Here is a 27,456-nt window from a genome sequence, read left to right as displayed (position 1 = left end):
CCGCGACACCGTCTGAGTGTTTTCCGTTAGCGCTGAATGGCGGCCGCTTCCGGAAATGGCGTACATGCAGTTTGGGAATACGGATAGCTAACGAGGCTAACGCAGCGAAAAAAAACAGCAGTCCGCTGAAGATGATGAGATTTGTGCGAGCTGCTCTGCTGTTAGCTTTCGGCTAGTTAGCATCCTCGTTAGCTAGCTAACTACCGTCTTCTTCGGAAATTCTCCTGCACATCAAATGGACTGATCAGGTAAAAGTGTTATTTTTTCCAATCGTTTTTGGGTTGTTTACACTGTGTAGAAAATGATTACAAAAGCGTAAACAAACCGGATAAAGATTTGAGCCGGTTAGCTAGCTAGCTTCCCCGAGCTTAGCTTTATTAGGTAGCCGTGGATGCTACTTGTTGTTTAGATAGCGGGCTAGCATTCTAAAACTTTAATTATTTTATTAATTATAGCTTTTTTTTTTTATTTGAATGATTGATTTGCATGCAGTAAATTAGTGTCAATGTTCGGTTATGTTTGGAAATAAATCGATATAATTGTGCACAAGTCTGGGAAAAAAAAACAGCTTGTATATAACACACGCACCGGCGCAGTTTTATTATTTTCTGCAGGTAAATTGAAAGTATTCATTTAAAACTAATAAATCTATAATTTCACATAATGGGTTATATGTAATATTGGTTTAAAAAAAATATATATTTTTGTTATGTCACTCTTTCTTAAGAGTGTGTGTGTGTGTGTGTGTGTGTGTGAGAGTGAGTGAGTGAGTGAGTGAGTGTATTATATATAATATATATTTAAAATACATATACAAACACTTCTTTGCAAAAGTTTTAAGTGCTTGTATTAAAAATGCAGAGGGTTAGATTACTAGAAGTGTTAATTTTTTTTTTTATCAATAAACAAAATCGAAAGTTAATGAACACAAGAAAAATCTAAATCAATATTCAGTGTGACCACTGATTACTTGCAAAACCGTGTCAATGGAGTCAGCTGAAGAAACTTAATGTCACGAATGAAAGCACGTCATACTTCTTTTCGACACTGAAAGATGTCAAACAGTGCCATCAGCTACGAACTAAAGGAAAGCAGAGAGATTTCTGGCTTGAAGTGATCTTTATGGAAGAATTGGGGGGCAAAAGCCAAACCTTCGACATGGAAACAAGACTCAGTGACTCAACTACGCATAAAAACAGAGGAACTGGCATGCAGAAAATGGCAGCAGGTGTCTGAGATATTTGGCTAGGGCTGGAGAGCAGTACGCTAATGAGTGTCTGCTGGTAACATATCCTCTGCAGCAGAGGTAGCTCTTGGTCTTTCTTTGTGGGACAGTGCTCACGAGAGCCTGTACTGTACTATCATAGCGTTTGCTGGTGTTGCTTCATTCCTTGAAGTAGAGTGTCTGCATGAATCATGGTGGAGGTTTCCTGCAGGTTTTCGAGCTGCATTTCTGCAAATAGTGTTGGAGATCTGGTCAGGATTAATGGTGACCTCGATGCTGAGAAATTCAAACAGATACTCATGCAGTACCATCAGGGAGGCGTCTGATCAGCTCTGACTTTAAAACCACCCCAAACATACAGCCAATGTCATTAAATAGAGTCTTCATAGTCCTGAGACTGATTGCTTTAGTCCCTACAGAGTCTTGATCTACATCCACAGATCATCTGTGGTCAGGTCTAGATGATGTTTGGAACAACCTACCAGCAGAGATCCTTCAAATACCATGCATTGTTATTTTGAGTAGTGATAGCTCAGCAGTTTAAGATATTGGAATACTTATCAGAACGTTATTCACACCAAATATTGCTTAGATTTGAATTTTTCTTTGTTCATTTTCTTTCCTTTTTGTAAAAAATTTTTTTTTTGTAACTTCTATTTTTTTTTAAGCATTCTTATTTGATAAAGTGACTGATATTTAATAAATAATATTTAATAATTAAATGTTAAATATTGACTTAAAACACAGTACTATATACATAGTATCTCACAAAAGTAAGTGCACCCCTCACATTAAAGGGACAAAACTATAGAAATAAAACTTGGATATATTTTCGAAGAGTCAATGTGCTGCTTGTAATTAATGCTGAAGGCATCCAAACTAAGAAAGAACTAATATTGAATTGTGTAGTAAACAAAAAATAATAATCAAAACCCAGAGTATGTTGACAGGACATTAGATCAGTTCATCTAGCAGGTCCAAATTTCAGATTTTTGGTGTGATTCCCAATGTGAAGCTGGAGGAGGGGGTGTGATGGTGTGGAGATGTTTTGCTGTTGGGGATTAAGTAAAAATTTAGATGTTTTGGATGAGTTGGAGCGGAGAGTGAAGGAAAAGCAGCAGCCTACTTCGGAGAATCTAAAAAAAAAAATAAAGCATTTTCTGTTTCATTTAACACGTTTTTGTTTACTGCATAATTCTGTGTTCTTTCCTTGTTTGGGTTTCATAAGTATAAATGTGCAACGTTGAAAATAATAATTACAATAAGAAAAGCCCTGAAGGAGAAGGTGTGTCCAAATGTGGTACTTGTTTATTTCGTAATAAATTCTTTGCGGTTTTGAATAACATGAAGAAACTTTACATTTCCCTGCATGTTGTATTCTGTATGTAACTATGTTTAACTAATAAAATCTTGAATACAAGCATTTTCTTTTACTTCTGGATAGTTTTTTTTTTATTTTTTTTTATTTTAAAGGTGAGGTTGTGGAGAGACGGGTCGTTTATAGCTGCTATACATTTCACAACAATTTAATATACATAACAGTATGGCGTGTTTTTTTGTAATTGATTTATAATTGTAAATATTGGCAAATTGCTGTGATAAAACTTTAGAAAGAAGTTCTATCTTCTATCGTTTATTTTGTTGTCGCTGCACAACGGTGTTTTATTTCACCAGGCTTCATAGAGACAAATAATCCAGATTATTAATAAAGCTTCACTTTGTTTTTCTCTTTCCATACAACAGAAAAGCCCAGAGAGACCTTTAGCTTCCTTTTTTTTTTTTTTTTTTTTTGAAAAGGGTCATGGCGCAGCAGCCCGGCCCAGCTGAGATCACCTGGAGTACAGGGTCTCCTGGGGTCGCTGTCAGCACAGAGGACGACTCTGGATTGGAGGACGGAGATGAAGTGTGTGGCGATCTCGGAAACGGCAACCCGGCTCCCTCTCCAGATCCACACGGAATTCGGGAATGCGCCACTATCTTCGTCGCTTTCAAGGGAAACCTTGACGACGACGACTTTCAGCAGAAGCTTGACACTATCTTAAAAGGGATGCCCCATATGCTCTCAATGGGTAAGCATGGGTTTAGTGGTTAAGATATAAATAAGAAAAAATGAAGCAGTCTTCTCTGTTCCATTCTTATTGATCTGGATATTTACAGAAGGTCCCGAAAGACTGGCGCCCCAGAAAGTGGAACCCTGGAACAGCGTGCGAGTCACATTTAATATCCCACGGGAAGCCGCCGAACGCCTCCGCCTCCTCGCCCAAAACAACCAGCAGCAGCTCCGAGACCTGGGGATCCTATCAGTGCAAATTGAAGGTGTGTTGGAGGTTTTTAAATTTTTCAGGCACTTCATGGTTTTGTGGCTACATCTTACCAGAATCAACACCCACACACACGATACATATTAAATATCATTCACATGTTTTTTATTACAGAAATGTGTTTGTTCTTTTATTTATTTATTTACACTCCTTTACAGGTGAAGGACCTATTAATGTTGCAGGGGGGCAAAACCGAGGGCAGGAGGTCAGGGTGAACGGACCTATTGGGGCACCAGGTCAGATGAGAATGGAGGTTGGGTTTCCTATGCAACAAGGCCCAGGTAATTACATTACATCTTTTTTAACAACAAACGTTTCTTTGCAGGTCTTTATCAGTGTTTTCTGAGAGCTGGAATTGTTATGGCTCTAGTAACCTCTAAAGTACACTCTGACTTTAGAATGAAAGGTCTTCTGTTGCCCTAATATCAAGCAAAGACAAAGCAAGGGGTCAGTGATTTAAAAAAAGCTAACAGTATTGATTTTTGTCTATCGCCAAAAGTTCAAGTAATCAGCTATCACTTCTGATTAATTAGGCAACCTTTAACCTCCTCCCCATTAGACTTCTGATCGGAAGGTCATGAATTCAAATCCCAGCACCGCCATGCTACCACTGTTGGGCCTTATTATGTTAAGGCAACTGAACTGATAATAAGTTCAGTTGCTGCCAAATTACTGATGCAATTTGTCTCTAGAGGCCACTCTTGTACTGTATAATGACAGCAGACCTTTTCAACCGCAACCCGGAAAAACTATCTTTATGAATTTTTTATGATAGTTCTGGCAATCAAGTATCCGTGCCATTTAATCTACAAAACCTCGACCTCGGTGTTCACAATCGAATGTCTGGTAACCATGTCTCTCACAAAACCTAGTCAGGTTCAGCCCAAAATGGAAACAAATAGAGGGTTCACCACCAGCATGGTGTAAAATTGTAGTCATGTGCAATGCCTGTCAGGGGGAGGTTATACAGTTTCTAAGAAATTTTTTTGTTTGTTAAAAATTGGTTTACAGTGTGGGACAGACAATTTGTTTTTCAACTGTATACTTATGTATTTTTTGTATAAGTAATATGTATTAACAGGCTGTTAAGTGATATAAATGTCTGAAATAGGAAATGTCTACTTTTTTAATCCATATGTCAGTACTTGAACAACAAATAATTTGTTAATAATAATAATATTTAAACTGGGTTGTTTTTGGGTTTTTTTTTTTAGCTGGAATGCGGATGAACAATCCTTCAATGGTGCCCTCTGGTCCTGGCATGGCTCCACAAGGTATGGTGCCTGGAAGTAGTGGACAGATGCATCCAAGGGTACCAAGGCCAGCAACACAATCGGGTGAGAGACAGAAAGTGGAATTTTTCCACTTGACTCTACCTATACCTTTATTTTGAGATTGTCATTGCATTATGGTGTTCTCCTTCAGATTCAGTGGATCCCATGATGTCTGGGCTCGCATTGCAACAGCAGCAACAGCTTCAACACCCACAAACACCACATGGTCCACCCGCCCCTATGGGCCAACAGGGCCATCACATCCAGGGCATGCAGGCAAACCGGCAGCTCAATCCGGCAGCCCTACAGCAATTGCAGCAGCAGCAGCAGCAGCATCAACAGCAGCAGGCTCAGTTAGCACAATTAGGTAGTGCTCGTGGCCCATTTAACCCTTCAAATCAGATGCCAGTCCCTCCTGGTTGGAACCAGTTACCTTCTGGTGTTCTCCAGCCACCACCTGCTCAGGGGTCTATGCCTCCAAATTGGAGAAAAGCTCCTCCACAAGGTCAATTAGGACAGCGTCCTCCTTCTTTGGCATCTGTGCAAACACCAAACCATCCTCCACCACCATATCCCTATGGCAGCCAGCAGGCTGGGCAGGTTTTTAATACCATGGCTCAGCCGCAGACAGCAGGGGCAAGCCAGTTTGCAGCCCCTCAGCCCAAAGGTCCTCAAGGTGTTGTGGGTGTTGTTGGCCCGAGGGCACCTCCTCCCTTGCCCCCTGTGTCTGCATCACAAGGCAGCCTTGCTGCCAAGTCCCCTGGATCGTCGTCATCACCATTTCAGCAGGGTTCACCTGGTACCCCACCAATGATTGGACAAGGTCAGGGTCAGCTCGGTCCACGTCCAACAACTCCCCAGGGGTTTCCACAGGGTGTTGGATCCCCAGGCAGGGCTGTGTTAGGGCAGCAGGGTAATGTTCAGCCAGGCTTTATGGGAATGCCTCAGCTTGGCCAGGTTTCACAAGGAGGGATGGGAGGTACGTTTCTGTTGTTGTATTTAAACAAGTTTACCATAGCTTATTCAGTTTGTGCTTTTAGATCTATAGTACACGATCAAAGTACCTATTTTGTTTGCAGTTATGCCAAAACGAATGCCAATGGGGTTCCAGAATGTAGGTCAGAACTTTGTGCAAGGCCAAGCTACCGTGAGCGGTGCAGGAACCTCCACTGGTAGTACCCTTCAAATTCAAAGTGGCCAAAATATGACGCATACAGGTAACATTTTTCAAGAGAACTGTTTTTTTTTTTGTTGTTGTTAGTTTAAATTGGTTGTTTACTTAAATAACGTTTTAAATAACACTTTGTTGTAGGTCCACCTCCTTCAGTTTCAACTCCGAACCACATGCAGCCCAATTCTTTACCCCCCGGTGTAATTAGCCATCATGGTGGAATGGCTCCTCAGCCCCCATCCACCTCTGGAGGTGTTATGGGACAACCTCAGACAGGTTTACAGACTCAGATGATGGGAATGCAGTCCCAGCTTCAAAATCAACCTGTAGCTTCCTCTCAAGGTCAAATGGTTCAGGGCCAAGCAGGAGGTCAGACTGTTCTGTCTCGGCCTATGAATCAAGGACAGCGAGGGATGACCCCTCCAAAACAATTAATGCCCCCACAGGGGCAAGGAATGATGCAGAACCAGGCTCAGCTTGGTGGAGTACAGGGGCACCAAGCATTAATGATGCAACATCAACAACAGCAGCCACAGCACCAACATCAACAACAAACATCGCAACAGCAGAATGCCATGATGGAACAGATGGTAGCAAATCAAATTCAAGGAAATAAGCAGGCTTTTGGGCCCAAAGGTCAACCAGCTGTTATGCCAGGTCAGATGATGCGAGGTCCATCGCCTAATTTGCAGGGCAATATGGTGCAGTTTCAATCACAGCAACAAATGACTCCCCAGCAACAACAGCAAATGGCTCAATTGCAGCAGCAGCAACAATTACAGCAGCAGCAACAATTACAGCAGCAGCAACAATTACAACAGCAACAACAACAATTACAGCAGCAGCAGCAGCTGCAGCAGCCACAGCTCCAACTGCAACAACACCAATTGCCACAACAACAGCTACAGCAGCATCAGCAGCAAATGGCTCAACAGTCGCAGCAGATCCCAGTGAATGGTAATCTCAACCAACCGTTAGGGATGCACGGTCCTCAGATGCGACTTCCAGGACATCTGGTCCAACAACAGCTCCAGCAACAGCTTCAGCAAAAACAACAGCAGCAACACATGATGCAACAGCTACAACAGCAGCAGCTGCAGCAGCAACAGCTACAGCAGCAACAACAGCAACTTCAGCAGCAGCAGCCTGGACAGCAGCCTGGACAACAGCACCCACATCAGCTCGGAGATGGCTCTGGAAACACAGCTGACATGAGCCAACAGCAAATGCTTCCAGACATGCAAATGGGCAATGGACCTTTTCCTGGTCATGGCATGCCTTTCAATCCCCAGTTTTCTGGCCAGATGCCCATTGGTGGACAAGCAGCTGGGTATCCAGGGAATAAGGACGTTACACTGACTAGTCCTTTATTGGTTAACCTACTTCAAAGTGACATTTCCGCTAGCCAGTTTGGGCCCGGTGGAAAACAGGGAGCGGGTGGGGTTGGGGGTAACCAGGCCAAACCAAAAAAGAAGAAACCACCTAGAAAAAAGAAACCCAAAGCAGGAGAGGGGCAACACTCTGCTGAAGGTCTAGGGTAAGGAAAAAAATATATAGTGTATGCTACAGTTATACATTATGAAGGCAAGTGTATGATCGGTGTTTTCCTTCACGTAGGGGTTTGGATTCAGTTTCACAAGGATTGGATGATGCCGAGTTGCAAGGTCTAGGTAGTGACCAAGCAGCTGGCACGGATTCTTCCAACCCAAAGCTTCCTGAATTTGCTAACAGGCCAGGTAAGAGATTTAAAAAATATTATATTTGACAGGCAAAATGTGGATTGTGAGCAAGATTATTTTTTTTCCTGTTTTAAATGCAAAGCACGGTTCTTTCTTAGATACAGTGGTGCTAGTATGCCTGGGCATCTGATCAGAATCAATTTGTCCCTGCTCAGCCTTTGGTCAATGACAGTGGTTATTTTAATTATGCGATTTTTTTTTTTTTGTTTAATTCATGGCTCCATTCAGAATTGAAATATGTCTACAGTCTATAATGATCCTGCTTAGAGGACGGCTGTTGGTTGAATATTTATGCAGTTGCATTGCATTTTTTTTTTATTTAGGCCTTCCTGGACAATCGGGAGATCAAAGAGTTTTGCAGCAAATGGCAATACCATTTATGGCCCAGCAGCAGCAACAGTTACAACAACAAATTCAGCAGCATCAACAGGAGCAGCAGCAGCAGCAGCAGCAACAAATGCAAAAGCAACAGATGCATATGCAGATTCCAGGTCAACCTGGAACACCACAAGGGCCACAACAAGGACAGCATCAAATCCATCCACATCACTTACAGCTTCAACAGCAGCCACCACAGCATATGCAGCAGCAACAGCAGCAGCAGCAGCAACAACCACAGCAACAGCCACCACTGACGCAGCAACAACACATGATGATGATGCTTAAAATGCAGGAACAAGCAAAGAATCGACTCCCACTTCAACAAGCTGGCCATCCCCAGAGAGCTCATGTTAATCCTGGTGATCCTGCACAGAGAATGCCTGTCTCCCAACAAGGGAACATGCCTGTAATGATCAATTTACAAGGGCATGGAGGTGTCCCACCTTCTCCAGAAAAAGCCAGAGGCATGCAGCCAGTAGTAAACCCACAGATGCCTGCTGGAGCAAGAAGAATGCCTCATCCAGACATTAGTCAGGGAACCCCAGGAATGGCACCAGAGGAAGCATCAGGCACCTTAAACTTGCAGGACAGGGCATCAATCGAAATGGTGCCTCAAACCGGGAATGCAGGTCAACAGACTGTTAATCAAGGTCCTAATTCTCACCTGTTGAAATCTGTACCTTCAGTTGGATCAGTCTCTCAGCAACCAGGAGCGAGTCCGCAACAACAACCCCAGCAAACACCAATGGCTGGCTCTCACAATCTTCATTTTCCCAGTGCTCCTTCTACTTCCCAAAGCTCCCGCCCTAAGACACCAAACCGCGCAAGCCCTAGACCATATCACCATCCCTTAACCCCTACCAACCGTCCACCCAGCACTGAGCCATCGGAGATAAATCTCTCCCCCGAGAGACTGAATGCCTCAATTGCCGGCCTTTTCCCCCCAAAGATTAATATTCCACTACCACCCCGACAACCTAACTTAACTCGAGGTTTTGATCAACAAGGTCTAAATCCTACCACTTTGAAAGCTATTGGGCAGGCTCCCCCAAGTCTGGCAGCTCTTAACAACAATAACACTAGTGGCAATAATAGTGTTCAACAGGGTTTTACTCAAGCTAGTAATGCTACGAACGCTGGTGCAAAGCAAGAGAAACAAACGGTTGGAGGGCAAACGAAGCGAGCTAGTCCGAGTAACAGTCGACGATCTAGTCCTGCCACAAATAGAAAAATGGCCGCTCCTAGTCCAGGAAGGCAGAAATGGACTAAGACCCCTCTAACCTCCATAGCAAATCAACAACAAATGACAGGTTCTCAAACTGTCCAGGCCAGTGCTTCTTCTGTCCTCACAAGCCCCACTGTATCTGTATCCTCAATAGGAACTTTAGATTCTCAGCAAAATCCAAACCCCCTGCAAGCAGTCTCTAGTAATCCAGATACCGTAAGAGATACCCAAGTGCAGGGATTACAGCTAGACCCACGTCAGACTGCACAAGTGGAAAGAGATCAATCTGCTGTTAGAATGGCAAATCAACGCATGTCACTCCCAGAGTCAAAAGTTCAAGACCGTAATATGCCACCTGAGCAACTGTCAGAGCAGATTCATGCAACACCGAACCCACCACTCCAAGAGCATGGAGCTTCTTTTAGAGATGCACCAACATCTCTCAATCAGTTGCTAGATAACACAGACCCTTCGTCCTCGTCCACAAAGGCACCCAAGGTTACTCCTCCAGTAGGTGTAGATCGAAATTTGGTGGAGCAAGTGAGCCAACACAACCCCAGTACTGCCCAGAGCAGTGAGAGTGGGTTGCCCACTAGTGAACCTGATCAAAAATCCAAGCTTGCTCCAAGGTCTAGTCCAAACATGATTCAGACTGGCAATCATAGCCTTCAGTCATCCTCTAGTGTACCAACTGTTAGCCTAAGTTCGTCTTTGCTTTCTAGCTCTGTTTCAACTGCTAGCTTACATCCCAACCCTTCTGTTAGTACTAAGCAAACAGTCTTGCACAGACCCACATCATCAGGATCCACTCAACCAAATCAAATAACTGTTTTTGTGACCCCCAATCCCATTAGTTCTGCTTCTAGCACAGCATCTGCCGTGACGCCAGCCATCGTTTCAACTGTGCTTGCATTACCCACTAAAAGCATTAGACCCCCAGAAGTGCACCAACCTAGTCCTAATCAAAATCGTCCTCCACATTTTATCACTGGACCTTTATCACAGGTCTTTTTTCAAGTCCCGTCTGTCTCCGTACCATCAAGCACCAATGGGGTTCCTGTCACTATGGTTGGGCCTATTCAAGTATCTGCCAATATTCAACTTACTCCCGCTCCAGTTTCAGGTGTGACTTCAACTTTGTCTGCTCCTATGGCGACACATTCCCCTGTTGTAAGCATAGCCACAAGTCAGCCAGGTCGGGCCGTGATTGGACAAATCCAAGTGCAAGTGCCTGCAAGTCAGGCATCCTCTGTAAACATTGTTCATCCTCCTCAAAAAGAGAGCACTTCTGAAGCCCCAGTTTCAAAAATAAGTTCTTTAGGACAGTCATCATCTGTACAACATAGCACATCTCCAGTTGTCCCCTCATCTGTTCACCAACCTCTGACATCTTTACCTGCCTGCTCCAGTCCAGGGAGTACTAGTACTGTTGCTCGCAGGAGTCCCCTTACACAACCAACAACATCTATTGCCAAGAGCAGTCCAGTTCAAAATGTTTTGAGTAAGACATCTATTGCCCACACTGGTAACACCCATCAGATGCTGCAGCAGACCACAACCCAGTCAGGAAAACCAATAGACAGTGCACCAGCTCAAACCCCGCCTCAAGCGGTTACAAAGGCAACACTTCCTAGTTCTCTGCCTCCTACCACATCTGTCCCCTCTGCACCAAATGCACCTCCATTGTCAGCATTAATGCCTACAGTTTCAGCTTCTGCAATTATGCAGCCACCATCTTCCTCTTCCACCACAGCAGCTAGTCCTTCAGTGATCACTCCCAGCTCTGCTGCCGTACCTCCTGCCAGTTCTGCCTCCAGCTCTCCAACAGTCACTACTATACCTGCGCCATCTGTTCCTTCTTCTGCTACAGTCCCACCAGTGACCATTGCACCACCCACAGGTCCTGCAGCAGGCCCATCTCCACTACTTCCAGCTGTAGAACCACACCCTTCTACGGTAATTGAGACAAGCTTGCCCGAGTCCACAAACTCCACGGCACCTGTTAAAGATACTCCAACTCAAGGTATATACTTCATTCCTTAGTCATTAGAAGTAGAGGTCGACCGATTCATGTCAATTAATTGACACAGATAGTTGATTGCTGGAACTAATGTCAATCTGCAAAATTCTATACCTGTAATTCTTCCGGTTGGCGTCCGGTGTTGAAGCGGCTAAGAAGGTCAATTAAAAAAACTACAGAAACAGCAAAAAACTATTAATACACGCCAGACTGCACAGAGAGCGCTATGTTACTTTTATTTATTATAATTTGTTAATTATATTTATTTATATCATTTATATTTATTTTATTTAGCACATTTTCATGATTCAGTATTTTTTACATTTTTGTAATATAGATAAATTTTTTATTACATTTTTTTAAATCTAGTGTTTATTTTAAAACTATAGTTTGATTAATCGTTATTCCGCAAGTACGATCCAACCAAATATCGTTATCGGTACACTAAATATCCACTATCGGCCGACCTTTAAATAGAAGTGTCTTTTAATTCTGTTACAGTACTCAAGACTAAGTGTTATTAATTGTGTCATTACAGCTCTGCCTGCACAGGAACAACAACAACAAACTGGTAAACACCTATGTTTTGGTTTTGTTTTTTTTTCTCAAATTTTTCAATGTAAATGAAGCAAAGAAAAAAGCTTCCAGACTTCAGCAAATAAAAACATTCCAATAAAAATATCAGATGATCTGATCAGCAGCAATTGATGGTCTTTAAATGACTTCCCACTGTGTTCCTATATATATCGATCTATGCGACATCTTTTTTGTCGATTCTTTGTGTGTTTGTTAAAATGTATAGTATCCACTCACACAGATTACTACCGCAATTTCTGGACTATAAGCCGCTACTTTTTTCCCCAAGCTTTGAACTCCGCGGCTTAAACAATGAAGCGGCTAATTTATGGATTTTTCCGGGGTTTTTCCCGGTTTCACAAACTTTAAGCCAAAAACTGAGCGACATAACATTAAACCAATGAAATTGCGGCACGGGTTCAGGTGAACCAATGAAACTCTTTATATTAAATCAGATGCGCTCCCACTGAATCGGGCCGCACCACATCATAAATATGGATGATGTTCCTCTGACGTTTGACCTGCCGCTCACTCGGACTGTCTACAGGAAATGTGAATCATTCGTCACGCTGAAAACAACCGGGCTTGAAAACACACTTCACCTGTGTTCTGAGCTGCACGGCATCGGGAGAAAAGATTCACCGATGGTGATTTTTAAACGCACGACGATGCCAAAAGAAAAACGAGAGAGAAATAGTTGTGAAAGGAAGGAGGAAGACAGTGAACAATGACTTTCTTGGTAGGCTACTGTTTAGATACAAGCCGTGTTACAGACACTGTCTTTCATTAAAGCCTGTGTAAAGTTCATTAGTTTCAGTGTAGACACCTGCGGCTTATAGACTTATATTTATGTTCAAAATAAACATCTTTGTCAAATTCAGTGCGTGCGGCTTATATATGGGTGCTTTTAATAGTCAGGAAATTACGGTAGCAGCTTTTTCCCCCCCAAACCCGTGGTGGGTACTTTAAAACATTTTTGGTAAAACTAGATTTGGTCCCACTTTAGAATGCCAGTTTTAGGTCTGTGTTTATCTGAATCTCTTATCATAATCTATCCAAAGCGGTAATCCACGATTCTTTCTTTCCTTCTTCTTTTTTAGGCGAAGGAGCGCCTTCTGTCGCAGAACAGGGGTAAGGCAAACTCATCCAGAGTTATTTCCTTCGTTCGCATTTCATTTTCCATTTCCCTGTTGTTGTTTTTAAACGTCTATTAAAATTATTGTCTCTAAAAGTGAAATAAAAATCTTTTGCGATTCATAATTATGACTTTATCTGTTGCTTTTTACGTCCAGTGAATGTAGTGCTCACTTTGGTTTGGCTGTAACATGACCTGATTTTGCGGGGAATCACTAACTTTGGTGTTACAATAGTTAAAAATCATGAATTGACCCGATCACTCGACTCAAATTTGGGGATTACGGGTAAAAAAAAAAAATTGTGATGTTAAGCAACAAAGCAGTTTACCGCTGTTTTTCCACTTCTATAACAGATGGGCAAAGAAAAGAAAGACGCCCATCGACTTAGCCCAAAGGTATGTATATACCGAACCTGAAGATCTCCCTGCACAGGTGTGTGCACGGGGCAGCATCACCACCTTATTTAACAAGGTTGTGAAGAGGAGACGGACATTATCTGTGGTAGATGAGGAAAAACAGCAATTCCTGAATTGTAAAACCGGCTCCACTGGGGCCTGTAGAATCATCATCATCATTATTAATAATAGTAGTAATAAGAAGAAGGACTTTGACTGTGATACCTGAGTGAGACGTGCACAAACATTATCAATGCATACCGTGTTTCCAACAAAGAAATCCTGATTTTGTCAGTAGTTTTCCATTCAGCGTGTTGCTTTTGCCTCGCTGCTGTCTTGTCTATTTAGGGAAGCAAGAGGTCCAGCTGAAAAGGCCAAAGGCCCCAGCCGAAGGAGCTCACGGGCTGAGAAGGACACTGAAGAGGAAGTGCCTGAAAACGGACAGAGAAAGAGGGCAGCCAGACCGGGGTCGGCATCTACCAACCCAGGGAAAGCTGCGGGTGAGGATTTTGCCGTCTGATAGGATTATATTTTGAGGATTCTGATTGGTTTAGAAGGTGTTGGTTATTATTTTCAGACTGTATTATCTTCAGGCTGATCTTGGGCAAAGTGGCTAAAATCTAAAATGGCTTTTTTTTATTATTATTAAAAAATTTAATACATCCTATAGATCTCTCCATACTCTAGTTTTAGAGTTCCTATGCATGTGTGGAATTTGATTTGGCCCGTTTCCACGCTAACCAAGAAGTGGCAATCGGCTAATGCTAGCGGCTAATGCTTTAGCCTTTTTTGTCCCGCTTTGAGAATTTCTCTGAAAAGGAGAAAATCCTGTAAAATCCACACATCGAGGGAGTGAATTCACGAAGTTAATGAAGTGTGTAAAAATAAGTAGAACAGATTAAACTGTTCTATCATGGTGTGGATGGAAAGAGAAATGGTGTAGGGGTGATTCTGAAGGAAGAGTACAGTAAGAGTGTAGTGGAGGTGAAGAGAGTTTCTGATAGAGTGATGAATGTGAAGCTGAAAGTTGAAGAGGTGATGATAAATGTCATCAGTGCTTATTCTCCACAAGTGGGTTGTGAGATGGAGGAGAGGGAAAAATTCTGGAGTGAGTTAGATGAAGTGGTAGAGAGTGAATCTAGGAATAAATGAAAAGATATTGAGGAAGACTTCAATCGGCAGCAGCAGGTGAGGAGGGATGTGGTGAAAGCCAAGGAAAAGGCATATGAGAAGCTGTAAGAGAAGTTTGACAAGGAAGGAGAAAAGGATTTATAGCGATTGGCCAGGCAGAGGAACCGAGCTGGGTAGGATGTGCTGCAGGTTAGAGCAATAAAGGATGGAGAGGGCAATGTGTTGACTAGTGAGGAGAGTGTGTTGAGAAGATGGATGGAGTATTTTGAGCAGCTGATGAATGAGGAAAATGAGAGAGAGAGAGAAGGTTGGATGGTGTAGAGATGGTAAAGCAGGAAGTGGATAGGATTATTAAGGAGGAAGTGAGAGCAGCGATTAAGAGGATGAAGAGTGGAAAGTCGGTTGGACCAGATGACATACCGGTAGAAGCATGGAGATGTTAAGGAGAGATGCAGTGGAGTTTTTAACCAGATTGTTTAACAAGATTCTGGAAGGTGAGAAGATGCCTGAGGAATGGAGAAGGAGTGTGCTGGTACTGATCTTTAAGAATAAGGGAGATGTGCAGACCTGCAGTAACTACAGGGGAATAAAGTTGATCAGTCACACCATGAAGTTATGGGAAAGAGTAGTGAAAGCCAGGCTGAGAGAAGAGGTGACCATCTGTGAGCAACAGTATGGTTTCATGCCGAGGAAGAGCACCACAGATGCCTTATTTGCTTTAAGAATGTTGATGGAGAAGTATAGAGAAGGTTTAGGAAGAAAGTTTAGAGAAAGCGTACGACTGGGTGGAGAGAGGAGTTGTGGTATTGTATGTAGAAGTCAGGTGTCAGAGAAGTATGTGAGGGTGGTGCAGGACATGTATGAGGACAGTGTGACAGCAGTGAAGTGTGCAGTAGGAACGACAGACTGGTTTAAGGTGAAGGTTGGACTGCATCAAGGATCAGCTCTGAGCCCTTTCCTGTTTGCAGTGATGATGGACAGGTTGGTGGACGAGGTCAGACAGAAGTCTCCATGGACTATGATGTTTCCGGATGATATTGTGATTTGTGGTGAGAGTAGTGAGCAGGTGGAGAAGATCCTGGAGAGGTGAAGGTAGATGCTGGAGAGAAGGGGAATGAAAGTCAGTAGGAGTAAGACAGAGTACATGTGTGTGAATGAGAGGGGGGGGGGGGGCAGTGGAGGGGTGTGGTTGCACGGAGAAGAGGTGGAGAAGGTGGAGGAGTTCAGGTACCTGGGGTCAACAGTGCAAAGTAATGGAGAGTGTGTTAGAGAAGTGAAGAAAAGAGTGCAGGCAGGGTGGAGTGGGTGGAGAAGAGTGATAGCAGGAGTGATTTGTGATAGAAGAGCATCTGTGAGAGTGAAAGGGAAAGTTTATAGGACTGTGGTGAGACCTGAGATGTTGTATGGATTAGAGACAGTGGCATTGAGTAAAAGACAGGAGGTGGAGCTGGAGGTAGCAGAGCTGAAGATGTTGAGATGTTCGTTGAGAGTGACGACGATGGACAGGATTAGAAATGAGTTTATTAGAGGGACAGCGCATGTAGGATGTTTTGGTGACAAGGTGAGGGAGGCGAGATTGAGATGGTTTGGACATGTGCAGCGGAGGGACATGGGGTATATCAGTAGGAGAATGCTGAGGATGGAGCCATCAGGAAGGAGGAAAAGAGGAAGACCAAGGAGGAGGTTTATGGATGTGGTGAAGGAAGACATGCAGGTAGTTGGTGTGAAAGAGGCAGATGTAGAGGACAACGGGGTATGGAGACGGATGATCCGATGTGGCGACCCCTAATGGGAGAAACCCGAAAGAAGAAATTTGACTTTGTGAAACCTGCAGAAACCCTGTTTTAGTTCTTAGTTACAGTATCTGTAGAACTTTCCAGATGTTTTCTATCCCTATAACAGTGAGAAAACATTCTTTATAGCTGTTGTACATGAGAACAGAAAGTAAATCGTTTCACACACGAACAAATCAAATGCAAAAAAAGAAGTGAATAAATAATTTTTGTGCTGCAAGTCAGTTAAAAAGTGTGTTATTGATAATTACATTGATTTATTCATGTGTATTTTCTAGAATCAAACACTGGAGCGAGTCCCACGCAGGCCAAGCGAAGGAAGTCGAAGTGATCATGAAGCTTAACACACCTGTGAAATGTACATTTCTCTCTCGAACTGTTTTATCTGCTGTTTTTTCTGTAATCATGTTGCGCGTGTGTGTGCGTGTGCGCGTGTGTGTGTGTGTGTGTGTGTGTGTGTGGTAGCCATGTACAGAAATGTTTTTAAAAAGAAATTAATGATGTTTTTGTTCCCTGATTCTAAGTGATATCCTATTTACGTGTGTGTGTGTGTGTGTGTGTGTGTGTGTGTGTGTGTGTGTGTGTGTGTGTGTGTGTGTGTGTGTGTGTGTGTGTGTGTGTGTGTGTGTGTGTGTGTGTGATTTGTCCTGTTTTTTATATATGCTGGATTTAATCATGAGGCCTGGTGATAGATTGTATAATAATAATGTTACAAAAATGGATTGAAATGGTTTTGTGGTTTATTTGTTTTGGGTTTGTTTTTTTAACTTCCTGTCCCTGGACATGGATTAGTTAATGATCTGCGCACTTCTCACCTCCTTGTTACTTGACTACATTTTGTTTAAGTTTAAAATCCATCTTCTTCATTTTCTGTTCATTTGGGCAGCTAAATATTTTTTTTCCCCCCTGTACCATCTTCTCTCACACACACTTTTTCCCCCACCGCAAACAAAAATCTCAATCACGTGAAACCTGAAATTTCAAATAAAAGCTTAATTTCAAGTCAATGTTGTCATCAAATCATTTCAATTCAAACTGTTGTTCCTGTGCACAACGTAGCTCCATGAAGATGTGGAAGATCTCCTGCTGTAATTCCTATTAAACCGCTTCGAGATGAACGTGAACGCTGACTGCACCCCAGGAACCTTCTCATCTTCATCGCTACCTGACTTTACTCACACCACTGTAGCTGAGTGAATCTCCACAAACATCTAAACATCTTCCCAGAAGAGTGGAGCTCATTATAACAGCACATGGAGACTACATGTGGAACAGGATGTTTTTAAAAGCACATCGTCTGGTCGGGTGTCCACAAACTTTTGACCAGCTGCCTGATGAGCACATTCTAAAACATGATTTTTTTAAAATATGTAAATTATTAAAATGATTTTTGGTTTTTTTTTTATTTAGAAATTGCAATTCTAAAATAAAACGTATTGAAAGTAAACGTTCTGTTCAGTGATATTTAACATTTATTCAGATTCAGAAATATTTTGTGTTAATGTCCCTGTGATGTAAAAACATTTAAACGATCAGTGTGTCTGAAGTTATTACAGAAATTACATTTGCCTTCAAAATTATATATAAAAAGTCTCAGAACAAATAATAATGTACATATTTTGTATGGAAGGAAACAAAACGTGTATATTGTTAAAAACAGTCGTTTTTGCTGAACGTGCATTTTTTTCATCACCATGTGTACATTTGTGCAGTGCTGACTTCCTGGAGCTATTAATGAAAAAGAAGAAGAAAAAGAAAAATATAGGAACTGATGAATATCGAGCAGCTTTTCTGGACTTTCTGGACCTTCAAACCTTAAAATAAAAGGATTTATTTTTTAAATAAATAAATAATAAATCTGACTTTGTTCTTTTATTCTTCTTATAAGATCGAATTGCTTTGATCAGTTTATACCTTGATTTTCAAACTCAAATAATTTTCTATCATTTCCACAATCTGAACATCATGACAACATTAGAAGATCAAACGTTTGTGGAGATCTCTCTTTTTTTCCCACATTGTGTTATAACGAGCTCCAGTCTTCTGGGAAGATGTTCCACTACGTTTTGTGGAGATTCATTCAGCTGTAATGGTAATTATAAAGTCAGGTCATGATGTCGGTGAGGAAGTGAGGAGGTCTGGAGTGCAGTCAGTGTTCACATTGATTGTCCAACAAGGTTGAGATCAGAGCTCTAAAGCAGGTGACTCAAGATCTTCCAAACCATGGCTTTGTAGACAGTCGTCATGCTGGAACAGGTTTGGATCTTCAAGTTCGAGTAAAGGCAAATTTCATACTGCATCCAAAGACGTTCTACACAAATGTGTGCCTCCAAGAAGAACCACATCAGGGTGGGAAAGTGTCCTAATACATTTGACTTGGGATTAGAAACTTTCTGATGGTAATGATTTTTTTTCCACTTATCACTATTATTTCACAAGATATTCCAAAATCGTGCAGAAGTTCCTCTGATCCTGCTCTAACACACCTGAGGCTCCTCATTATCTAATTAGGATGTCAGGTGATGAAGCTGAAGCTGCTCGAGGAGACCAGCAGAAGGTCATGATTAAAGTGTGAGGAAGACTCGAGCAGCTTCAGTATTTCAGTAGTTGTGATCAAGCCACTGGTTCTAAACTTGAGATTGTTGATAATTTCTTTGTGATTGATGAATTGGAGGTTATGGAGGAGGTCTTGTTTTCTTCAGGCTGCTGTCAGCTCTCTCTGAGGAACGTCCTGTGTGTGCATGAGCAGCCAGTGTGTGAGGAGCAGGCCTGGGCGCTCTGCTATCAGCTCTGCTCACTGCTTCACAGGAAACTTCAACTCAATGATGGACAGAGTTACAGCTCGTGGAAGAGCTTCAGGCTCCCAGGACCTGAGGGGATTTTTCTCTCTCCGGATGGCAACATTTCTTTGAGAATGGAGCACAGCAAAGCGGGTATGAGTTCCAGATTTCTACCTTCTCTCAGGAAAGTACACGTGAAGCCTATGAAGTTGTTTGAAAAGTTTCTTAACCTTTTGGGTCCTGATATTTTTTCATGTTCTAGCAGGGGCCTTCAAAGTTTTTCAAGGGCCCCTTAGGTGATGGAGACAAAATGTATCAGGGGTTCTTACAGTTTCCTTTTACTATTTTTTTCCATGAACATCAGCTTAATAGAACTTTAATGTAATAATTATACTTAGAAAATGTTGTTTTTGTTTGCGTTTTTCACCCTTTTTATTTATTTATTTATTTATTTATTTGCATTTGCATTTCAACATTTAATTAGTGGACCCCCTGCAGTACCGTTGCAGACCCCCTAGGGGTCGCGCGACCCTGGTGGAAGACATGTGTTCTAGTGGTTTTTGTTTTGTGTTCATTTTATGTTCCTGTTTGCACTTGTCTTATAGCAGCTATAAACATTCATCCCCATTCAGCCTCTATTTCTTTTCCAATTGATCTTCAGTTTAAAACACGCACATCTCAGTTGTCCTGCAGATGAAAGTAAATGTAGACGTTGTGTACACTGGAGACTCCTTCCATGAAGATTGTATCTCCAAAAAATTTTTTACTTTAATTTTTGATCAGTTATTATAATGTATTCTGTGCACTTCCTGAATGGGCTGTTACTATGGAAACGATTCAGGATTCAGGGTAAGAACCACTGTTCCAGCACGTTTGGTGGCTATTAAATTTCTGATTCCACAATGAGTCCCCATTTGCTGTTCTAATAAGCTCCACTCTGCTGGGAAGATGTTCCACTGGCCACAAGGATGTTCGTAAAGTCAGGTAGGTCCCGATGTAGGTGAGGTGAGGAGGCCTGGGATGCAGTCATCATGAACACCTTATGATTCATGTCGTGTGTGTGTGTGCTAAAAATATACATTTTGTTTTTTGTCTCCACATCTCTTACTTCACTGTTTCCCCCCCCGGTGACTGTTTCTCGTCTCTGAACAGAACACCAGTTTGTAATCGAGACTGAGGCTCAGGTAAGCATCAGGTTTAACCTCATAAATATTAGCTGCGTGTCTGAAACACTCAGGATGAGCAGTGTGTTTGTAGACGTTGGACTACATTGGACGTCTGATGTATTCGTGCCTGGACTGGGGCCTCGGTGCAGACGTAGAGCGAGAGCTAGACGAGACCCTGGAGCTGCTGGTGGATCAGATGACCAAGGTGGACATCAGACTGGGTTCTGAACGCTGTCTCCAGCCCATATGCACCGTCTCCGAGGTCCTGCAGGTAGAGGTTTCACCACTTTGTCCTCTTTTAAACCTTTTTTTTTTTTTTCTTAAAGGTCTTTTGATCCTATGTTTGGTGATTGTTGGATGTTGAGTGGTTCACAGTCCCAAAACTTTTGTTTCTGAAGTCTGTATGATGTCATTCGTGTCTCCTGATGTTTATGAGGTACAGCAGTGTGATCCAGTTGCTCACACAGTAACGTTAGTTTGATGAAACCTTCTTTGTCCTGGTGCAGGTTTGTGAAGAGCGTCTCTATAACTCGAGTCAGGCCGCTCAGCATTACAGGAGTGTGTGTGCTACGCTTTACTCGCACACCATCGAGCTGTGCAACTATCTGCAGATCATCCAGCAAAGCCAGGAGGTAAGAAACACATGGCTAAACATTTTCTCTCTGTGTGATGAAAATCTGTGTCTTTTGATCCTGTCTGTCTTGTTTCAGGCTTCTGTCTGTCTGTTTCTATCTATTGGTTCACCAGTCATTGTCTGTCTTTCTCTTGTTTTGTTTTTCGTCTGTCTCCTGGTTTCTCAGTCTGTCTCCTGGTTTGCCCATCTGTCTTGTTTCAAGAGACAAATTTGGCTTGGCTGTCTGTCCCATCTGCCCGTCTCTGTTTCTTTGTCAGACAAATGGGCAAAAAAGGCACCTATTTGTTTTGGTTTTTCAGTCTGTCTGTCTTTCAATATTTTGAATATACATTTTTGAATCTTCTTCTTTAATGGAACTTGTATTTGATTTACAAAATCAGCAATGAGAATCTGAGAGCGTGTATCAGCAGAATCGCCCAGGTCTGATAATTTGTTCTGTGTATTAATGTGATCAATTTACTTATTTATTTTTAATTATCTTTTTTTTTTTTAGAGTCTGCAGAATCTGATTATGGAATCGGAGAACAGTCTGGTGCCGGATCTGACGACTAACTGGGTGAGGAACACAGAAATCCATTTCTTTTTCTGAACATCTGATTTAAAGTCTGAGCACTTTGCTCCAGGAAATGTCTCTCTGCATCACTGTACTGTGTTCAACATCATGCAGGGGTTCACCTGGAAGCACCTGATGGATGAGTTGAGCAAAGGAGTCGTCCTTCATCCTCCCAGAAACAAAGTGAACTCCGGTGTGTCTCTGCCGGTCGACTCGTCTCCTTTCAGCCAACTCCTGCAGGACATCCAGCTCCGACGCTACACACTGCGCAAAGTCAAGGTCCTGATGTACAGTTTGGTTCCTTGTCGATGAGCATCGTGTGTGTGGTTCTCTTCTAAATTGCAATTTTTGGAGTAACTGAGATCATTTGCACGTATGAAGCCTCCACTTGAATCCTCTGCTTGTATTCCTTCATATCTATTGTTCCACACAGTGATGCTTGAAAGTTTGTGAACCCAAGCCATGACCATCAACAGTTACCAGAAAGGTTTCCTCCAGTTATTGTGGTGATGTGAACACTGATCATCATGTTGGTCTGTAGGATATAATAGGCAGCAACTGAATCTCCAAAACTGCAGCTCTTGAGATGTTCCTGGTCTGCAGTGGTCGGTGTCTATCAAAAGTGCTTCATGGAAGGAACCATGGTGAACCGGCGTCGTGGGCGGCTGAGGCTCATTGATACACGTGGAGAGCGAAGGCTGGTCTGTGTGGTCCGATCCAACAGAACTTCTGAAGAAGTTCATGTTGTTGATGATCTACAGGTCACGACTGTTCTAGCAGTGAAACGGGGACCAACACAATATTAGGAAGGTGGTCATAATGTTCTGGCTGATCAGTGTATATATTAGTGAGGGAAAGAAATCTAACTACTATCTATCGCTCCCATGTTGGATTTTGAGTCCCCAAGAATAACATCTGGTCCACCTTTTGCCTCCAGGTAATTAGTAAAGGTCCTCAGATCCTGGAGAATTGAGAGTTTATACCTCACTAGTGCTGGTAAGGCTTTAGACTCTGAATTGTCTCTCTGAAGGTGACTAGGTTAAATCCCAGCACCACCAAGCTGGGCCCTTGAGCAAGGCCCTTATCCCTCAATTATTTAGTTGTTCTGGAGAAGAGCATCTGCCAAATGGCATAGATGAAATTGAAAATGTAATAAGTTTGTTGTGAAAGAATTACAAATTTAGAATTTTGCAATTGAAGAAAAAATCCATTACATTAAAAAGAAAAAAACTAATTTACATTAGAATTGTTTGAAGAAGGCGGCGATCCAGGACCTGGGATCGGTTTTGGGTTTATACCTGAAAAAAACAATAGTCTGATGGGAGAAAACGTATCGGATATCTGATGCTGTAACACAAACAAAAAAAAGCAGAATTTTATTTGTTAATGTGTTTTTGTTGCTGGAATTTTCACTTGAAGACTGATTTTAATTTTTGTGTGTGTGTGTGTGTGTGTGTGTGTGTGTGTGTGTGTGTGTGTGTGTGTGTGTGAAATCAAATTAGCTGTAATTTAAAGTCTTTGTTTCCTGGTGATTTATACACTTTATTCCGCTCTTTACACATGAATGATGTTTTGATGTAAAGTTGTTGAACGCTGGTGGAGATCGAGGAGCTGATCCTCATCAAGCGCTGCTGGACGTCATTCGCTCGGGTCCGAAACTGCGTCCGGTCCGTTTCTCTTCTGATTGTTTTTAGAAATCGTTCAGCACTAATATGGTGTATGGCCAAAAGTATTGGGACACCTGCCATTTTCAGTCTCTTGTGCTTCTTCCCAAAACTTGAAGGCACACAATTGTATAGGATACAAACCATGACTCCAGCTCCATGAAGATCTGCTTTACATGAGTTAGATGATGTGGAAGATCTCCTGCTATAAAGCTCTAACCCTGATGGGATGAATGTGAACGCTGTTCAGTATCTGACTTTACTAACACGATTATGGCTGAAGGAAACTTGACAAAAAACTAGTGTTCTTCCCAGGAGAGTGGAGCTCATTATAAAAGCAAATGGAGACTAAATGTTGAATTATGTTCAGGTGTCCACAAACTTTTGGCCATATAATGTATATTCAGCATTTTATCCTTACATGTGTGTTTAATTATTCTTGTGTGGTCTCTGTGGTGGAAAACTGGATGAAGTGTCTCCCTGTTGTTCAGGTCTCGGAGAGAAAAGTTAACCCGAGAATCCAGAACCTGAAACACGAGGTCAGTCTGCATGAACTGCTGATGCAGGAAATCAGATCCACTGACCCGCTGAAGCTCCTGTCCTCCTGTCAAAGCAGACTCCTGAGAAAAGGTAGCGTGTGTGTCCTTGTGCTTCGTTCAGTTTGAGCTTAAAAACTCAGAATTTTGGGCATCTGAATGCCTGGTAGGAAATTCAGGCCCAGGTTTAGCAAATGAGCTCAAGTCAGCGTGGCTGCTCACAGGGTGGACTGTAAACTTTAGAAAGTATTCGCATGAAAACCACCAAGTTGGCTCAGGTTTATGAGGTGATACCAAAGAGTTTGGAGACTCGCTTTGTTTAGAAGAAACAACTTTTCTTATCTACATTTCCACACCATCGCCTTTAAAATAGTCCCCATGCACAGCAATACAGCGCCTCCAGTGGTCATCTTAAGGAAGAGGCCGAAGTCTGCAGGAGCCAAATCTGGCGAGTAGGGAAGTGAGATCAGGATGTTTCTGGTGAGAAACTCGCGTGTGAGGAGGGCTTGGTGACTGAGGCACCATTTGCACAGCTCCTGACGACCTCTTTTGGCGCACCGACCTTTAGAGGTCGGTGCTCCCTGTGACTGTGTGCAACCTTTTGCTGCCATCTGTTGGCGTGTTAGAGAAGTAGTCCTGAGACCTAGATACCAACTGGTACATTTTAAAGCATTTGGAAGACACTTTTATCCAGAGTGACTTAAAATCAAGCAGTTGAGGGTTAAGGGCCTTGCTCAAGGGCCCAGCAGTAGCAGCTAGGTGGTGCTGGGATTTGAACTTGTGATCACCTGATCCAAAGTCTAATTACTTAACCACCTCCCATACTTTTAGTATTTAGAGTGATGTGATTTGGTTATGACTTTCCACTTCCGAGTTAAACGCAGCTTAATTTATTTATTTTTTACCAGACCTGCATTTAATTAGGACTGATACATTTTAAGCCATTTTTTGGCTCTGCAGATAAGGTAATCGGATCTCCATCTCTTGTGGTGGAAGACAGAACGTCTCCAGTGAAAGCCCTAAAGTGCCTTAAAGACTCTTCCTCCTTTCTGAATGCAGTACAAAGCTCGGGCCAGCAGGGGGCGCAGTGCAGAGTAAGTGCAGAGCACTGCTTTAATATTTAACATTTTTCATATTTATTCCTGTTAACTCTGTGTATTGTGTTCAACCAGGACATGTGTAAAAGCGGTTCTCCACCACAGGAACACAGTTACACCGGTAAGAATAAAATTTTTATTCCAAATGAGTTCTTTATTACTTCCTGCAAAAGAGGATCGCCACAATGTCTGTGATCCTAAAGACTAACTAAACGTGCTGTGATGTTCTTCAGCCGATTCTTCCATGAAGAATCTGAGCGCTTCTCCAGCTATCTCCTCTACACCACTGAACTTGTTGGGAGAGTGCAGGATTCCCCGAGCGAAACGGCGTGCATGCTCCTTACCCAGCAATCTGGAGGTCCGAGAGCTAGTAAGTGAAAAAGGATTGTGCCTGTTTCTGATCATTTGAGTAGATCTTCGAGCACTGTGTGTGTGTGTTCTAAAAGGCAATGAAGAGCAAAGTTTCTGTTCCCAATACAATCGATGATGTCGTCAAAACACACTACAGGACCGAGGGGACGTCATCAGATGATGCACACGAGAACTGGAGGGTGAGTAGTTGGTTCGGGGGGATCGCTTAAAATTGAGTGCATAATTTTAGCCCTTTAGTTCATTTATGCTGTTTATCTGTTCGGTCGATGCACACGTCCTAGAGCCAAGTCCCTTCTTCGTTGACGTGAAGCACTTTGAAAATGTTGAATGAAAAGATGGTAAACGACACTTTCCATTTTTGAGCGGGAAAACACTAAACTGTTTTGTCTGATTTTGCGCATGGACATGGATTTAAAAAAAAAATTTTTCCTTGGTAGTGGACAGAGACCGGGTGGGCGGACAGACGGGCAAGCAGACAGACGGGTGGGCCTGTGGGCAGACAGACAGATGGGCAGACACGGAGGCATTGTTTGTTATAACCAGTGATTGTTGTTGTTGTTTAGTGTTAATTGAACTTTCTACCTTCTAATTCACAATATACTGCGTTGTGTTTTAATATCGATTTGTATAATTGGGGGGGAATTTGACAGGAGGAGTCGAATACGTGTTGCCGTATCTGAATGGACGAGTGGATTCTTGACCTTCGTAATAACAATCTTAATCGGATCATAGTCTGAGCTTTTCTCGACCAATCAGATTACAGCAACATGATTTAAACCTGGTCACATTAACAAGGAAATGGAACATATTAAATCTGCATATAACATTTTTCCAATTCAGTCCGTGCAAATCAAACCTACGGCACATGACTTTGATGTTAACGCGAAGTAGACACTGCTCACTTGGCCAAAGCAACGATGCAGTCGTTTCACACACAGGCCTTGTTTTTTTTGTTTGTTTTTTTCCTTTCTCATCCACAGGTTTGTTCATGCTGTGCGAAGAGAAGTTTATATTTCACCTGGCACAACTTCTGTTCTCTGTGCAATCGGTATGTTTTGACCGTTCTGATATGTCACCTAGCCTGGCTAACCGGTTCTAATGATGTCTTGTCTTCTCTTGTCAGGGTTGTGTGTCCAGAGTGTTGCTTCGAGGTAAGTTTTTATGCATTGGGGTAATAAGAAATTTCCATCTTTCCCTTAATGTAACTTGGTGCTTTAGTATTGTTTACCGAGGAGACTTTTACTACGTATGTTTTTAACAATAACAGCTTCATGCTCCTGAGGTCATTCTGTGAGATGTTTGGCATGCAACATATTAATCAGATCATCCATGGTCTAGCCTGGGGGATGGAGAACATCAGGTGTCCTAATACTTTTGACGAGATTGTGTATTAACTTGATTTTTTTATTTTTTTTTTATTTCCTTCCATGCCAAAGCTGCGTCTACCTTTCAAATGGTGCATCAACCTGCCTGTAAGCTTCTTCAAGATGATCGTTTTGAAAAAAGAGTCTGAGGAAAGTCAGAGAAACTTCTGGAACGAGCGCTGGTCGTGGGATCCATCCAGGTGAGTGACTGATCCCTTACAAATGGCATGAATTGGATCTGTGGCTTTGGCCACACCGGCGTGATGAGTGAAGGTCAATTTTGTGGTGTTCAGGGTTCCTCTGGTCCTGGTGTCATCTCGTGTCTCTGGTTCTCATGCTCCTCACGCTTTGGCTATGAGAGACTGGCATTTCCAGGACATGTGTGTCAGATGTCAGGAGCTCCTTCTGGAGGCCTGCAGCTCTCTGGCGCCACCTTTCACCATTAAAGCTCCTCGAGAAATATAAACTCGGCCACTCTTTCTTGCGTCCACCTTCTGTTTGAGCTTTTTATTCGTTTCTGATCGAACGAAGTTACGAACGCGGGACGCTGCGTCACGTTCGTCGGCTGTTGTGCGTTTGTGGGTGACTTATTTATTTATTTATTTTCCTCTTTTCCACATTCCATGTTTTAATTAAGGTGCTTTTAAGCCCCCTTCAGCACTGTTCCTTCTGACACCAGTCACTGTAGAGGTGTGTGTCTTGTTGCGTTGGCTTGTTTGTTTATTTATTTATTTGTTTATTTATTTCGGGCTGCTGGAGCACAACGGCATTCGGTATCAAGTGTCCTCGTTGTTTAGAATATTAGCTTTTTTTATTATTTTAAATCTCAGAATGGAAATAAATACTTGATTTTTTTTCGTATTTGATCGTGTTCTTGTGTTTTTTGGGGGTGGGGGTAAAAAA

At 42.4% G+C, this 27,456-nt stretch overlaps 2 protein-coding genes across 8 annotated transcripts; both read left to right on the top strand.

Annotated features, from left to right (window-relative positions):
• Nucleotides 1-41: 41 nt before the first annotated feature.
• On the top strand, nt 42-17,389 carry ncoa6 (nuclear receptor coactivator 6). 6 transcript variants are annotated; one of them, XM_083520808.1, is made up of 15 exons: nt 42-248; nt 2,969-3,294; nt 3,386-3,541; nt 3,705-3,827; nt 4,761-4,883; nt 4,972-5,799; nt 5,900-6,037; nt 6,133-7,528; nt 7,609-7,727; nt 8,054-11,359; nt 11,895-11,927; nt 13,033-13,063; nt 13,422-13,463; nt 13,812-13,963; nt 16,666-17,389. In XM_083520808.1, exons 2-15 carry the CDS (start codon nt 3,027-3,029, stop codon nt 16,716-16,718), a joined length of 6,768 nt encoding a protein of 2,255 aa, XP_083376934.1. In that variant the 5' UTR covers nt 42-248; nt 2,969-3,026; the 3' UTR covers nt 16,719-17,389. The 6 variants fall into 6 exon arrangements, with proteins under 6 accessions (XP_083376934.1, XP_083376936.1, XP_083376933.1 ...); XM_083520807.1 differs by having other exon boundaries at nt 43-248; nt 3,023-3,294; nt 3,383-3,541; XM_083520806.1 differs by having other exon boundaries at nt 43-248; nt 2,979-3,294; nt 3,383-3,541.
• Nucleotides 17,390-18,895: 1,506 nt separating this feature from the next.
• LOC310741564 (protein spire homolog 1) lies at nt 18,896-27,019 on the top strand. 2 transcript variants are annotated; one of them, XM_083569487.1, is made up of 16 exons: nt 18,896-19,320; nt 20,320-20,351; nt 20,425-20,604; nt 20,840-20,965; nt 21,461-21,523; nt 21,635-21,799; nt 23,104-23,187; nt 23,676-23,814; nt 24,681-24,814; nt 24,923-24,938; nt 25,051-25,187; nt 25,264-25,368; nt 26,170-26,237; nt 26,313-26,340; nt 26,626-26,753; nt 26,847-27,019. In XM_083569487.1, the coding sequence occupies exons 1-16, from the start codon at nt 19,065-19,067 to the stop codon at nt 27,016-27,018; spliced, it is 1,833 nt and encodes a 610-aa protein (XP_083425613.1). In that variant the 5' UTR covers nt 18,896-19,064; the 3' UTR covers nt 27,019. The 2 variants fall into 2 exon arrangements, with proteins under 2 accessions (XP_083425613.1, XP_083425612.1); XM_083569486.1 differs by having other exon boundaries at nt 24,893-24,938.
• The last annotated feature ends 437 nt before the right edge of the window (nt 27,020-27,456 follow it).

Source organism: Silurus aristotelis (assembly GCF_946808225.1).
Source record: "Silurus aristotelis genome assembly, chromosome: 19".
Classification (NCBI taxonomy): domain Eukaryota; kingdom Metazoa; phylum Chordata; class Actinopteri; order Siluriformes; family Siluridae; genus Silurus; species Silurus aristotelis.
This window is presented reverse-complemented; position numbering and strand designations above follow the sequence as displayed.